The sequence below is a fragment of the Lineus longissimus genome, chromosome 1, assembly GCF_910592395.1.
Source record: "Lineus longissimus chromosome 1, tnLinLong1.2, whole genome shotgun sequence".
Classification (NCBI taxonomy): domain Eukaryota; kingdom Metazoa; phylum Nemertea; class Pilidiophora; order Heteronemertea; family Lineidae; genus Lineus; species Lineus longissimus.
This window is the reverse complement of record NC_088308.1, coordinates 3,915,455-3,930,348: the sequence shown is the minus strand read 5'-3', so window position 1 is coordinate 3,930,348 and position 14,894 is coordinate 3,915,455. Positions and strand designations below refer to the sequence as shown.

Here is a 14,894-nt window from a genome sequence, read left to right as displayed (position 1 = left end):
AAAAGCTTTTCATTGAGTTGACACGACAGAATTTAAAAAATGAGGACGACATCAATATTAAAGGTTTAATGGTTTGGAAAATTTTAAATTCTGTATAGGGTACACGGAGTGAGCCACAAGTTGTAAAAGAACATCATTCCATCAGAATTAGGCCGGTTTCGCAACCCCTACGATAACGACTAAGTACGGAGATCAGTGGTGTCATCAAGTCATGTGTTTATTCATTCACGCGCCAAGCGCAAATCATTGTTTATACAAAGGCCATTCATGACATTTTCAGTTCAGTTATGGATTGAGGTGCTTTGTTGTAGAGGCAATGACCAAGAGAGCATATTGCAATCGAATTTGTTCACGGACACTTTTACCTAGGGACAGGATTTTCTTTCATGATAATTAATTATTACACAATGAATATTTATAATTTGGAGTTGGTTTGTGGACAAACAAACGTTTAAACCTGTTCCAGAGTATCTAAAATAGCATGGCCTCTGCCTCATCGGGCGTTGGACGCAAAACTTGAACCGACTCATGCAGAATGCCAATAATTACAATGGCCCTGAATTAATAAAGCCACTTATAATTGTGTACAGTACAATATTTATATTTATGGTGTAAAAATACATTATTGTTGCTTTTCCAAGACCAACAATGAAAAAAGTGTGTTCAAATAATCAATAGCCATGAAAACTAGACAGCCAGCCAACCTTGGATAATTACGTTAAGAAAACCCGGGAATAACTTGCAAGAGGCGCCAAAGACGGTAACAAAATATCAATAAAAGTCTTGAAATATTTATCACATTGGTCAGGGTTTCCTTGTTACTATTGCCCCAAAACCAACATCATCATCGCCTCGTCGAGGTTTTACCTCAAAACGATCAATCCATGAACCCCTCGCGCGTAATGTCCCATTGTTATCATCCTTCTCCATTTATGTCCCTTTCTTTTTACTCCCCTACTCACATTGCATCTCCCGCTCCGAAGGTTGAACAAGTCGTACTCGTAGTGTCCACGTCAGGGCCTTTCATTCGGCACTCACCAAGTGAGGGGAGGAGCATACAAATGACCCTGGTATTCGAAGATGAGTGTGCGCGGAACCTACGACTGATAACCGATGGAGCTCGTAGCAGAAGTACTATCAGCCTATAGTGGAGATTATGGACCTGCTGGCGTAGGATGGACACTGGCAGTTTGAAATGTGGGTCTACACATTCCCAATGCACATTACTTCTTCACAATCCAAGCTTGATATTGCATAATATATTTCAATGTTTTGCACTTCCAAAAGCAGAACTTGTTCCTCCTCATGCGCATGTTTCACTCTCCAGTTGGCTCATGACACGAATGAAGTCCTGACTTGCTTGGAACTCGGAGCCTGTTCGTGCACGTCCCTTAGGAAGACCAATCCTTGACCTGGCCAGGCTCGGGAAGCCAAGACTCGTCCTATCATCTGCTAAATAGTCAAATGAAACACTGTTGTCAAAAGAGTTCCGAGAACTGGAAGGCACAATCTCCCGAATCATATTCTCACCAAAGTTTATGGAGGATCTTCTCTTACCTCGTCTCTTGAATTTCTTCAGCGGTAAATCCTCTGTCTCCTGTTTCTTGAGTATTGACCGAGGAGAGATTTGATTTTGTATCACACCGTCAACTGCGGTGTACGTTTTCACAACCCTGTCCGGGTAAACAAACGAGTTTTCGCGACCATCGTGAAACTCGGAGACGGGCGTCATGGCGTGCGTATTGAAGTCAACCTTTCGGAGTTTTTTACCCTCGTAATGCACCATACGCCTGTTCGGTTTTGTTTTATACGATATTGCCCTGAGCTGGTAATCCGTGTGCGCTCTAGGTAATGTGAATGACCGGTCCTGAGGATGCGCCGCCAGTTTTTTCCGAATGACGTCAACGCTGCAGACGAATCCGTCTCGTTGTGGCGCAATGGTGGAATGCGTTTTTGGAGTGTATTTTCCCTTTGTCGAGATTGGGGGAAAGGATTGCGAGATCTTTCCTCGCTGGCAGTGGTAAACATACCCGTCCTCCTGTATCAATCGAAGCTGTGTTTTTTCCGCATTCAGCCTCCCTAAATAAACATCTTTCGGTTTCCTAGTCCGTATCTCCAGAAGTGTCTGGGCCGCTCGTGCTGGGGACTCCATGACGCGTGTTATTGCAGGGAGTCTCAGCCCGTCGTCTGCTCCATTGCACTCCTTGAATAAATCTGTTCGTTTGCTCTTATCACGTTTACTTTTCACAGTTTTTGTTGACCGTGATTTATCATAGCCAACGTTAACCGCTTTGAATATATTCCTGTTATCAAACTTTCTATCGTATTCCTCGTATGCAAAACTATTCAAGAAAGTGCATTTACTCCTCCTTTGTTGGTGATAGGTGTCTCTGAAATGCTTGATAGGTCTTTTTGGTTGGGTCACCACTCCATTTTGAGAGCAAACACCAGTACTCATTGTCACTACTTATAAATCAAATCACGAAATTAAACTGGGACAAATCCAAGCTTAGTCTTCCTTGATTTGTCAATGAAAACATCAAACCCAACAACTCAGTCAGGTGAAGCAATCTTTGTCGCGCGGCCAGTCCAATGACAGAGAGGTTATGGCTTTATATTCCCGCTGCACTGAAAACTGTTTCTGACCCAGCGCAAATGTATGAAATGTTCGACCCACTATTGGATTTGTCCAATGGGAACAAATAAACGGACAGTAGAAATGAGTGGACTCAATCCTGCGATCAAATATTCCTTCAAAGTAATAACATTAGTATTGGCATGATTAGTAGGGTTTAGCATTCTTCGACTCAGGCGCGGCAAGTAATAACGGGTCGTTATATTTAGGATAGTTTAGGTTTATCAGGCGGGAAGACCCACATATACTGGCTAAAATACCTTATCGTCAGTTGCAATGAAATCCGCCTTCAATATCATCCGTAAAGGCGATTATGTCGCCACTGATGACTGCCGCCCTTTACGGTGTAACGTTTGTGTTCCCACTCATCAGTCATTGTTTGGGAACGCTCAGTGAAAGATAGATCATGAGATTGACACGTTTGTCTGTGTTTTCCCTTTTGAAGATTCATGGTCTTACTGTCTATTGTGATGACGATTGTGATTGGATCTATTTTCTTCCTGAAACGTCCCCCCCCCCTTCCACCCGGCCCTTCAGGCCTATGCAATGGAATGGATGGGTCTATGACCAACCTTATGGTCCAACTCAATCTCCCGGGCCCCGGGCCAAATGTTCAATTTATATGCACCCGATGAAATTGTCACAAAGTCAGTAGGTCGAGTGAGACAAGCTTTGCAACAATGATCACCATTGACCACGATTGGAGATTGGATCCAACAACTGAAGGTACCATGTATCATTCCGCACTCGTTTACCCCACTTTGTGGTAAAGTTCTCCTTCGTTCAAATTTTTTATATCAAAATAATCAATGATGATAATATGGCTTTACTTATTTATTTTAATGAGTTATATGTGCTTTGCTTTGTTTTGAAGTGAATAGTTAGGGTTTTTCAAAAGAACTATATAAAAACCTCACATCAACAAACCGGAAGTTGAAAAATGTGAGACTACAATTCCAAGATGGCTTCCGAAACTGCCGGCGTGGATTCGATGGACGTTGAAAAAACGGGCGAAAGTAATGCTTTGCCAGAGGCCTTTGCTGTTGAAGGTATAACCAATTAATCAGTATATGATATAGATTTTTAGAAAGTCTTTAGATGTCATATGTTTCCCCCTACCATCACGGAATGCAGCAAAACGTGGGACACGAAAAAGCAACATATGGAATTTTGTGCTCGTGTGCACGTACCGTTGTTCATCATCATCTAGGCCTACATGTATAGTTCGTACATGACGTATGCGTGCATGCATGTAGAAGCCAGAGCCCACAAAAAATATACACTGACTGAAATCGCTTGCACTGCCTGTGTGTTTCTGTAGTCGAGCGGTCACCAAGATGTAGATGTATTTCCGCAAAATAAAAAAAGCCTAGAAGAGAGGGGTCTTAAGTTACTAGCACGGTCGTGCACGATGAGTTGTGGGTGTCCACGCACAGAACTTTACTTTGTTTTGGTCCCAGATATGAAAATGGGCACAATGTCACGGTTTGCGCGTAACTGACCAATCAGCTAACAGGCAGAGCCAGCATATGACGTAAATCGTGCATAATAATCGATTGGTCAGTTATGTGCAAATCGTACCATCGACACATTGTCATATCTGGGACAAAAGTTCTGAAATGTCATATTTAATTTTTTGCTTTTCTCGTTCAAGTTCTTCATATGGTGAGAGAAGCTCAACAACAGCATGGATTAAGACATGGCGATTACCAAAGATACAGGTAAATATGACAAAGTAGTCCAATAATGAGATTTTTACGTACTTGAAGTCACAGGGAGAGAAGTTAAGGTCATTTCAGAGCACCTCACACATTGAACATATGACCTGCAATCATGATCCCATGTGACTAGACAAAAGTGTTTCATTTGCAGTGGTAATCACCTCTGACAGGAATCCTACAACCTTGTTATCAAACCCAACTGTTGCAGGTCACACTCACAGCAACAAAAATCGTTCCCTTGCAGCGCTTTACACAACTGATTTCTGCCATTTTTGCTTATTGATAATTTCTCTACTGTTGTGTTTTTTCAGGAGTTATTGCACAAGGAGGCTGAGGCGTATTAGGAAAAGCTTACACTTTCCTCAAGGCTCTAAATACAAAGTCCAGCCCAAGAAAATTACAGAAGAAATGCTGACTGATGTAAAGTAAGTATTTTACTGTTATAGTAGAATTGGAAGATGCTGCATTGATAATTGCTCGATGATGTGCTATGTCACATGAGGGGTGTTTAAAAAAGGCCTAGGCCGTTGCATAAACTGCAAAAATATTTGGCCCTCTTTATAATTGAAATTTACAAATTTTCTTTAAAAAGATACATTATCACAATTTTCAATTTAGTGGATTATGTTTCTTTTAAAACGTGTTCATTCTTTCCCCACAGATACCTTTTCCTTCCATTAGTGAGTGCAGAGAGGGCTTGGAGTTATGCTATGCAGCTCAAGTCAGAGGCCAACACAGAACCAAGGAAACGGTTTCACTTGAGTGCTAGGTTGAGGAAAGCCGTAGGATTTGCTGAAGAATTTGCCAAGTTGTGTGAGAGTAACAAAGTTGATGCTAGAACTAAGTTAGAGGCGCAGGTAAGGAGAGGAGTATTTGGAACTGACTATCTGAAAAGTAAAATACAAAATGTCTTGGCTGCCTATATATGTATTTTGGTCTGGTGGGAATTTGATTTTTAACAGATACTTAATACAGACCAATAGAAAATACCACTAGATTGAAGTCTTTGATGTTGTACATACAATAGCTTTTTATTCAAATGTATTGGAAGACCAAGTCAAAAATATTTGTGAAGTTGACATTGTCTTCCTGAGACCATTATTTGATTGTATCATCATTTCTGAGACGTTTTCATTTCAGGCCTATTTTTCATGGATGAAGGCAACCTTATTATTTGAATTAGAAAACTGGAGCAGCAGTATAGAATTCTTCACAAAAGCTAAGTAAGTGCTGTTAATATATGTGAGTTCCGTTGCTATAACTACAAACGCTGTGGGAATAAGTACCTGTAGACTTCATCACTTGGGGTTGGAATCAAAAGCTCAGTAGAAGAATATAAATGAACTTGATTAAAAAGGCCTATTCTGTTCGTTCAATGGGCTTCCTCAGAGTAAGTCACAGCAAAAACGAAATCATAATTTAGATATAATTTTGCTGATCAGTTCTTTTTCTTGATGTTTCAGGACCATTTATGAGAAGCTTGCCAGTGCATTCACTGAGGACATCCAGGCTCTGTACCACCAGAGAGTTGAGGAGATCGCCCCTAATATACGATACTGTGCCTACAACATTGGTGATGAGACTGCTATCAATGACCTGATGCAGATGAGGCTGAAGTCTGGCAAAGAGGATATGCTGACTACGAAAATTGATGTAAGTTGATGTGCTATGAAGACCACCACAACCACAAGACTAAAAATCTCTATTTGAAGGGGCATTATGGAATGCTGAATACTTGACAATTAATTTTCTCCTTCCAGGAATTGCTTTCTCAAACAAGGGAGAAACAGACATCCACCCTCTCAGAGGTCACCTGGCGAGGACATGTGATACCTGTGAAAAACGAAGCAGTCCGGGCCTTCCTGCTAAGTGTTCAAGCGAGTGACAAGGAGTTGGCTGCTACAGAAGACGTGGATAGTAAGGTGTCCATTTATGGAAGTCTGCTGAATGAGTGTATAGATGCACTGCAGTCATTAAGGGATGAACTTAAGAATGATCCGGTAAGTTGTTTTATCATCTGTTCTCATAGTTATGATATAATATGAGTAAGGCTGTCTGTGGTATGCTTCTTATCATAGAAACTTTGTCCTGCAGCTCTCACAGTCACTAGCAGTCCTTAACATTAAGTCTTCCACCATTGGGCCTTGTGGGCATGACGCCACAGGCTATGGAGTAGTCCCACTGTATGAAGGGGTCCAAGGTCGAGGAGATTCATAGTATTTCTGAGTACAATGAGGATTTGCACCGGAGTGGTCCTGATGAAAGTCAAGCCCACGGCCTTTAGCATGTGAGTTCATGCATTTAACAATTACGTGTTTGGTCTCTCTGATGTCTGACGTGGATTTCTTTCCAGATATTCAAAGCCACCCAGAGAGGCCAGAAGGCTGAAGGGAAAATATCCAAAGTGCAGTTACTACATACGTATGTTACGTACCTGCGTCAAACCAAAACTATAGACCGTAACCTGCTTATGGTGGAGTCGTTGAAAGTACAACTAGGCAAAGTACAAGAGGGCAAAAAGATGGTGAAACCACAAGATATAGCACGACTCTATGATATAATAATACAGGTGAGATACATGACTCTATGATATAATAATACAGGTGAGATACATGACTCTATGATATAATAATACAGGTGAGATACATGACTCTATGATATAATAATACAGGTGAGATACATGACTCTATGATATAATAATACAGGTGAGATACATGACTCTATGATATAATAATACAGGTGAGATACATGTTATCAGCAACAGTTGACAATATTGTTCAGGTTTTCTTGGCCCTGGTCCCCCAACTTAGAATTTCCCATGTGCTGTGGTTCATGAGTTCAGGTTTGAAATCAAAATTTTTCTTCCTCTTAGTTAAATGTGACCCGCTCTACCAAAACTAGGCGCTTGTCGCATCTGAACTTGACAGGTTGATACGGACTTGTTGTTCATTTCCCTATTGTAGACCTTTTGTGAAATGTGACCAAATCAGTTTGTAATAGATTTCACAAAAGGTCTACAATAGGGAAATGAACAACAAGTCCGTATCAACCTGTCAAGTTCAGATGCGACAAGCGCCTAGTTTTGGTAGAGCGAGTCACAAATGCCTCACAAACGAGCAATTTAAGTCGCTGGGACCTGCACTAATGGTTGTGTGCATCAAATATCAGTGATCAGAGCTTTCATCTTCTAGAATTATTGCCTTGCTCAGCTGATCAATCCCATTTGCCTCCAGGAACCTATCTATAATTTCAGACCATTGAAACATTTTGTCGGTGAAGGCAGCACGCCTCCTTGGCTACCTCTGCATTAACAGTCCATTTTTGATGCCGAGTAATGTTTGTTTTATCTCTATTGCAGAACTTAGCAGATATTCCTAATCTAGTAGGCTTAGAAGATGATGTAACTATTTTAGCTGAGACAGAAACTCAGATGGAGTGCTATAAAGCTTTTAGGTAAGACTAGTAAATCGACATCAGCAGAAATTTGTCCTGGTTACTAAAACTCCCAATGCACCCATGTAGTTAACCCTTAAAGCGCCGAATTAACAAAATCATATTACCCCTGAGCGCCGAATTAACCGAGCATTTTTGAAAATGATTAATAACAACGTTATTTTTGTTACAAACACCATGGAATGTACTGATGATTTTATACAAATGGTAATTCCCGTCGATTTTTGTGACATTTCCCGCCAAAATTTACTAATTAGGGGTTAATTAGTGGAAATACCCATAATCAACAAAAATATGGCCAGAACATACCTCCATCAGCTTTTTATACCTCCCTTGGTATTTTAATATGAAGTCTGGGTCTAAATACATCGTTTCCATCCGATTCCTGGTCGAAGCATCCGTCTAATTAGTCGTAGCAGCGCTAATTACTCCTGATGACGTCATTCCCGCGAAAATGGGGCTTCAAGTTTTTGATAAAATACTCAAAAGCTTGTATAGAAACTTGAAATTTGTTCGATGCCATTTTGTGCTAAGCATCACTGTCGAAGTACCAAAGAGCGTACATGCACACTCACTGCCATCTCTTAGCAGACAGGTGGAACTAAATGTCTGCTGTCGACGATCGTCGCCTCTGGCGCTTTCCCCCTTATGTCGACGATCGTCGCCTCTGGCGCTTTAAGGGTTAAAGAACAACATGAAGGTTGCTGAAACCTGTTCCGAAAAGTATTTGTTATTCTATTGGCGACTGTTCAGTTATGTGTCCCATGGTACATGGCCAGGCTCATCCCATTCTAGTTTAAAACCCTCTGTGTTTCTTGCAGGTGCTTCTATATTGCTCAGACATATGCCAGTGCCAAGAAGTGGGCGGAGGCCTTAGCGTTGTATGAACAGGTCCTTATATATGCCAAGGGGGCCGTTGCTGGCTACAAGAAGATTACTGGTAATCACTTTAGGAATCCAAAGGTAAGGATATCTGTCAGACTGAAAATCAGCAAAACAGTTTTTTTTGCAAACTCTTTTAGGCTATGGCCCTGTGCTTTTTGCTGGTTTCAGAAACTAATAAATCAATTGACTGACAGTGACTTGATTTGGTATGACTTTGTTAAGCATTTCAGAAAACTTAAGCAGACTTTCAGACAGTTTTTTGTTGTGGTTTTGAAAAGTTTTATAAATGTGTTACTTAATATTACAGTCCGAGATTGAATCACTACAAACATTGATCAAAGATGTTGATGGGTTGAAGTACTCGTGTCACGCTGCCAGTATTTTAGATCTGGAAGACACAACAGACCAGATGGCAGCAGTAGCAATCAAACCAAAAAAGGTAGGACATGTTGTACTGCTAATGAGAAATCGACCAGTTTAATCGTAGGACTTGTTTTGTGTCTGCTCGGAAAGTGAAGTTCTTCAAACCCCTTCAGTCTGATGATGATTCAATCCTTGCTCGCAAAGAACTGTTGCCACGGTAACAGTGTGCAGATACATTTTGGCCTCTCGGTTTTAATGTCATGTGGACAGAAACTGGGAACTGAAGACTGAAAAATAGGAAACCATTTATCATGTTGAAAAATTCACGAAAGGCTACCAGCACTCACTGCAGACAGTTATGCTCCAAAATGTGTAGACTCCTAATATAAAGTGTTAGTGATTGCTCACAACTTTGAAGTAGCATAACTTCCTTCTTCTCAGAACTTTGAGGTAACCTTCGTGCTTACAAGTGCCTTCTGAGATAACCTGTGGTTTTCAAATGGCGATTTTGGTACCTGGTACTCTTCGATTTCCAAAGATACTTTCATTCCAACGCGTTTCTTTTCCAGCCTCTCGTAGACAGACTGGATGACTTCGTCGACGACGCGACGCTCACGGGGAAGAAACCCAACCTGGTGCCCTTCCCGCCTGACTTTGAACCTGTGCAGTGCAAACCTTTATTCTTTGACTTGGCCTTGAATCACGTTGAATTTCCGTCACTCGATGATCGTATGGAGCAGAAGAAAGCAAGTGGAATTACTGGAATGGTTAAAGGGTGGTTGTGGGGAAAATGAGGGACGTTTAGTATTTAGCAATTCTGGTCTAGGTTGTATTTATATTAATTTTATCCTGCGGCAGCAGACGCCTGTATTTGGAGAGCTCCAGTGCTAAAGTTTTGTCAGCATTTTGTTCTGAAGGATTCGAAAATAGTTCTGCCTGTGTAATGATTAGGATGAAGTTCTTGGGTAAGACAGGGTCAAGTCAAAATGGTGACGTTGAGCTCGACCAAAATGTTCTTTCTGTGTTCTGACTAATTGATGTACATTCCCAGGGGATTTTACATTCATTTCTATGCGTGGTCTTGCTCAACTTCAGAGTTTGACAATGGCCTGTCTCCATTGCTGCCATCAAAGTTTTCTGTCATGATGTCTATCGAAGGAGGTCGCTTTTAGCTGAAATGGTCTTGAATTGGGTCCAGCAACCTGGCCAATAGTTGTGGGAGGACGACTAACCAGTATTTTGGTCCTCAGCATCATGACATGATGGACCAAAATACTTGTCCGATGACGTCATAAACTACAACACATTACAAAATAGAAGATGTTACAAAGTATATCACTGCTGGGAATGATGCCAAAGCGAATCATGGAACGTCCTTGAGCATCAGCTTTGAATTTCAGTCATGGGTACAGATTATGTGTGTTGTCATATCCTAGCATTTGCTTCAGAACCAGTTGGCGTTCAGATGTCGGGGCTTGGTTGATGAAAATGCATTTTTATCTTGGTATGAGCTGTTCTTGCATTATCTCCCACCGTGAAGTTCAGTAACACCAAGATAAAATCATACTCTAGATTAGTGACATTGCAATTTGAACAGTTTGCACTGGATTCATGTGAATGTCTGTATGCTGTAAACCATCATGGTTCACACTAGTCGTTTTTGAAAACGTGCCTGGTTGGAGCACATTTGTGTTGAATTTGCAAACACTTTGAACCGTGGGATCGAGTTGTCAATCCATTCATTTGTTGCTGTACTGAAATAATGTTTTTAATTCGATTGTCTATTATCTTGTGCTGAAAATAACACAGTAGGAATCTGTGGGTGCCAAGGTTGAGCTCAGTATGATTCTTGAAGTAATAAATATTATGTAAAGTCCTTTAATTGTCTGGCTGAATTTTTTCAATGATCATGTGATTGGTTTGTGATAATCAAAATTTGCTGGTCTTGGGAGTCCAGTACAGTAATTGTGGTCTGCAGAAATCAGTGATTTATAAACGAAGATGTGATTGCAAGGCTAAAGGAGAGTGCATTAGGACAGCCATGTTCAATGCTTCAGACTTGCTATTGGCTGTATTCACACCAGACCTGGAGAAGACCATGTGTGACTCGCTCTACCAAAACTAGGCGCTTGTCGCATCTGAACTTGACAGGTTGATACGGACTTGTTGTTCATTTCCCTATTGTAGACCTTTTGTGAAATTTATTACAAACTGATTTGGTCACTTGCCCACCTTCGATACCGGTAAACACACCTGGGTCACCTACTTGAGGGCTATGGGTTAGGACTGAATGTAGGCCTATATTCTAATTATAACACACATCACAGCTAGAATACGGATCTCAGTATAACAAAAGTTAATTCAGTGTCCCAATCCATTTCATGCAGAAGTCATCTTCAGGGATTATCACATGTGTGACCCAATAGTCCACTTTATGACCCAGATAATCCAAGAAATGGAGTCCATCATGTCCTTGCTACTGTTTTCTGCACTTCTGTTGGGTTTTGCTGCTGTAAACCAATGTGCCCCTACAAAAAGAAACATGCCAGTTATAGGTGAGTCGTTGCATTTTTTGTGATATCTTAACTTTTGTATGTTAACATTTTTCTTGATTGAATCAATAAAATCAATAGTTGGCCGAAAATGTATGTGTCAGATAAACAATAAGAACTGGGCCTTGTACTTCTGGCTTACAACTGAGTGCATGAAATATGTAGTACCAGTAGATGAACATATGTTCTCTGTAAATTATACACAGTATGTTCTCGTTCTTGATTCTGGAAGATGTCTCGAATATGAAACAGACCTCAAATATGAAACCTTTGTAGGCCCTGTGGCTGGAAAAAAACATACTGATACTATCCCTGAATGTTGTAGAAGCATTCATTCAGATTACCCTTGTTTTCTCCCCATTCAGGCATTTTACTTCAGGAGTCCTACCCAGAGGTTCTGAAGCATGGCGACACTTATTTTCAGGATAGTTATGTAAAATGGCTCCAAACTGGAGGGGCAAAAGTTGTTCCTATCAGGTATGCAATGAAATCATTCAATTCTTGTTTCGATTTTTGGAAATCTCTCCCTGAAGTGACATAGCCATTTCTGACCCAAAACCTCTTGGTTGAGGTTGAGAACAATCTACTGAAACTTGTCCAAATCTCCTTACAAACTAGCATAGATATAAAATCAAATTGACAGTTAAAATAGATTTGCCTCTGTATTCTTTGTGAACAGTTATGGTCTAATTTGGATCTTGGTGACTCACTGAATGGGAAATGATAAAATCGACATAATTAAAATTCTTTATCACATTTTAGGACCAATGAAACAGTGGGTTATTATACAGACTTGATGGGCAAGATCAATGGGTAAGTTTTCCATTGATACCATGATAAAGATTAAAGTCATTGTTTGTGCCCAGAGGCAATGACTCTAGCCAGAGTCTAGGTCATTGAGCAAAGGTGCTGCTTTGCTGAAGGCTTCAAGCGAGGATTTTTTTAGACATGACATTTCCACATGGTGCTGGTACCGTAATGAGCTCCCTCAGCCATCATTTTTGAGAAATTCTTCAAAAAAAGGCACTTTCCATCCACAAGAGTGAAGAAAACAGTGTCCATTAGCATAATATGAAAGTGAAATTCTTAGAATATGATAAAGCATTAGACTTTAAAAGTAAAAAAAGTTAGAAAAAAGCATCTGACTGTTACACGGCATGCTAATAAATTTAAATTGTATTGTTTCAGTGTCCTGTTGCCAGGTGGTGATGTCGATACTATGACGTCTGCTTACGCCAAGGCTGCTCAGATCATCTACAAACTGGTCATTGAAGTAAGTCATAAGCTTATTCTTAAGAGAAACTTGCAGCAGTGTGGTTTTCCTCTGAAGATAAAGCATTTGTCAGAATTAAGAATCGGCCCCTAGTGTATATTGTTTTCCTCTAGATCTTTGGCCCCCTGATACCGAAATGAAGAAAAGTAAAAATTGTTACATAAGTCATTCTTGTTACCTTTACTTTAATCATATATTGCTCTCTTTCTTGTTCCAGTTCAACAATGCGGGTAGCTACTTCCCTCTGTGGGGTACCTGTCTTGGCTTTGAAGAACTGATGTATCTTCAGACCGGCAAAAACCTGTTGACAAAATGTGATGCATTTGACTTAATGCTGCCACTCGAATTTACCCAAAGTAAGTAGCTAACTACATGTATCTTCCACTTTCTACACCTTAAAATTAAAATAGAAGGAACATTTTCAGAATGAAATGAAATGAAGTTCTGTAGCACTTTTAACCAAACACAAATGCAAAGTGCTTGTTCTATTATTGTTATTGTTAATTATTGTCTTTAACTTCAGGTTGGTTGGGGACGAAACTTTTTATAAAAGCTGAAAATAGTATTCCGACAGACCTTACCCGCCTCAATATAACTGCTAACTACCATGAGAATTGTACAACACTAGATGTAAGTAAATTTGTTTGCATTCTCGCCTTGTCTTTTCCTGGTCTCAAGAACATTTTTTGGGGGTGGGGATTTGTCAAGGCTGTCCCTGAGTTTTATATTGCTACATCAGCTTGATTTTCATATACACTGAAATGACTTCTATCTTGACTTCAGAGTTTCAAGGCATCCCCAGAACTGAGTGGATTCTTCCGATTGGTGTCGACAAATAAAGACAGGAATGGTTTGGACTTTGTCTCAATGATGGAAGGTAAGAATAGAACAACAAAAAGTGATAGCTAAATGTCACATTAAAGTTGTTGAAGATACAATATGTTACAAGTCTGTCAATTACCAGGCTTAGTTTATGTTGTCACTTGTAACTTGTCTCTTTAAGAAAGTCATTTCCAAAGAGCAAGCTCACCCTCATATCATTTCATGTCTTCAAGCCTAAGTCAGTAAATAACCATGCTCCTGACAAGTAAGCATGGACACTTGAACCGTGACAGCAGGTGAAGACTTGAATCCTATGTAAACCGGGCCTTTACATGTATGAGCCAAAGTAGTGCCTTTGACACATTCTCTGCATGAATCAAATCTTATCATGAGTCCCATTTTCTCTTCTCTTTCAGCGTATAAATATCCCATCTATGGCAACCAGTGGCACCCAGAGATGAACCCCTTTGACATGAGCTATAAGGAGCATGTCCCACACACACTTCAGTCTGTCCAGGCATCGCAGTACTTGGCAACATTCTTTGTGGATGAAGGTGAGAGAAAGAATCAAAACTTTGACAGATGGAATCAAACAGAAGAGGTTGTCTGGAAAATCATTTTTAAACCGTTAACACACAAGGACAGGATCATTACATGAATTTGCTCATGTTTCTTGGTGGCAATGCCAGAGACTGTATCTATTTGCTCATATTTCTTGATGGCAATGCTGGAGACAGCTTCTTGCCTGTGTTCTCTGAACAGTACTAGAGGCACAATCTCTGTTGATATGAGTTCTGAGGTAATTCTAAGCATTCAAATGAACACCATAATGTATGTATGTATTTTACTCATGATGATTATTTTTGCAGCGAGAAAAAGTGACCACCAGTTCCTGACCATGGAGGAAGAATCAAAAGCTGTGATTGAGAACTACAAGCCTGTCTTCCTCGGACCACCTGGATTCTATAATTTCTATTTCTTCAATATCACCAAGATGGCTACATGATAATATCTCTTGTTTGAAAGGACTGTGTAATGTAAGCTTATTGTTGTTTGAAAGTATAGTGGCATCAATATTTTTATCAATGTGTGATTAAATCTATTAGTATTATTGCCATTAACTATTGATCGGTTGTCAATAAAGCCAATATGTGGTGGTTTATCCAAAAAGGTCTTGCGTCTTTTATGAA

General features: G+C 40.2%; 2 protein-coding genes across 2 annotated transcripts; both read left to right on the top strand.

Annotated features, from left to right (window-relative positions):
- Positions 1-3,605: 3,605 nt before the first annotated feature.
- On the top strand, positions 3,606-10,933 carry LOC135485626 (signal recognition particle subunit SRP68-like). Its single transcript, XM_064767867.1, has 12 exons — positions 3,606-3,684; positions 4,290-4,356; positions 4,668-4,781; positions 5,018-5,213; positions 5,497-5,579; positions 5,820-6,009; positions 6,117-6,356; positions 6,710-6,925; positions 7,715-7,809; positions 8,631-8,772; positions 9,002-9,133; positions 9,627-10,933. Exons 1-12 carry the CDS (start codon positions 3,627-3,629, stop codon positions 9,849-9,851), a joined length of 1,758 nt encoding a protein of 585 aa, XP_064623937.1. The 5' UTR covers positions 3,606-3,626; the 3' UTR covers positions 9,852-10,933.
- Positions 10,934-11,476: 543 nt separating this feature from the next.
- Positions 11,477-14,868, top strand: LOC135497966 (gamma-glutamyl hydrolase-like). The gene is made up of 9 exons (XM_064788028.1): positions 11,477-11,612; positions 11,975-12,086; positions 12,372-12,422; positions 12,798-12,882; positions 13,100-13,238; positions 13,406-13,512; positions 13,666-13,759; positions 14,121-14,258; positions 14,574-14,868. Exons 1-9 carry the CDS (start codon positions 11,492-11,494, stop codon positions 14,708-14,710), a joined length of 984 nt encoding a protein of 327 aa, XP_064644098.1. The 5' UTR covers positions 11,477-11,491; the 3' UTR covers positions 14,711-14,868.
- The last annotated feature ends 26 nt before the right edge of the window (positions 14,869-14,894 follow it).

What these genes read in the sequence shown, in the direction of transcription:
- LOC135485626 (XM_064767867.1), top strand. Translation starts at nt 3,627, where the DNA reads ATGGACGTTGAAAAAACGGGCGAAAGTAATGCTTTGCCAGAGGCCTTT. An exon ending in GAAATGCTGACTGATGTAAA is followed by an intron (nt 4,782 to 5,017) that starts GTAAGTATTTTA and finishes CTTTCCCCACAG; the next exon opens with ATACCTTTTCCTTCCATTAG. An exon ending in TAGCAATCAAACCAAAAAAG is followed by an intron (nt 9,134 to 9,626) that starts GTAGGACATGTT and finishes TTTCTTTTCCAG; the next exon opens with CCTCTCGTAGACAGACTGGA.
- LOC135497966 (XM_064788028.1), top strand. Translation starts at nt 11,492, where the DNA reads ATGACCCAGATAATCCAAGAAATGGAGTCCATCATGTCCTTGCTACTG. An exon ending in TTGATGGGCAAGATCAATGG is followed by an intron (nt 12,423 to 12,797) that starts GTAAGTTTTCCA and finishes GTATTGTTTCAG; the next exon opens with TGTCCTGTTGCCAGGTGGTG. An exon ending in GCCACTCGAATTTACCCAAA is followed by an intron (nt 13,239 to 13,405) that starts GTAAGTAGCTAA and finishes CTTTAACTTCAG; the next exon opens with GTTGGTTGGGGACGAAACTT.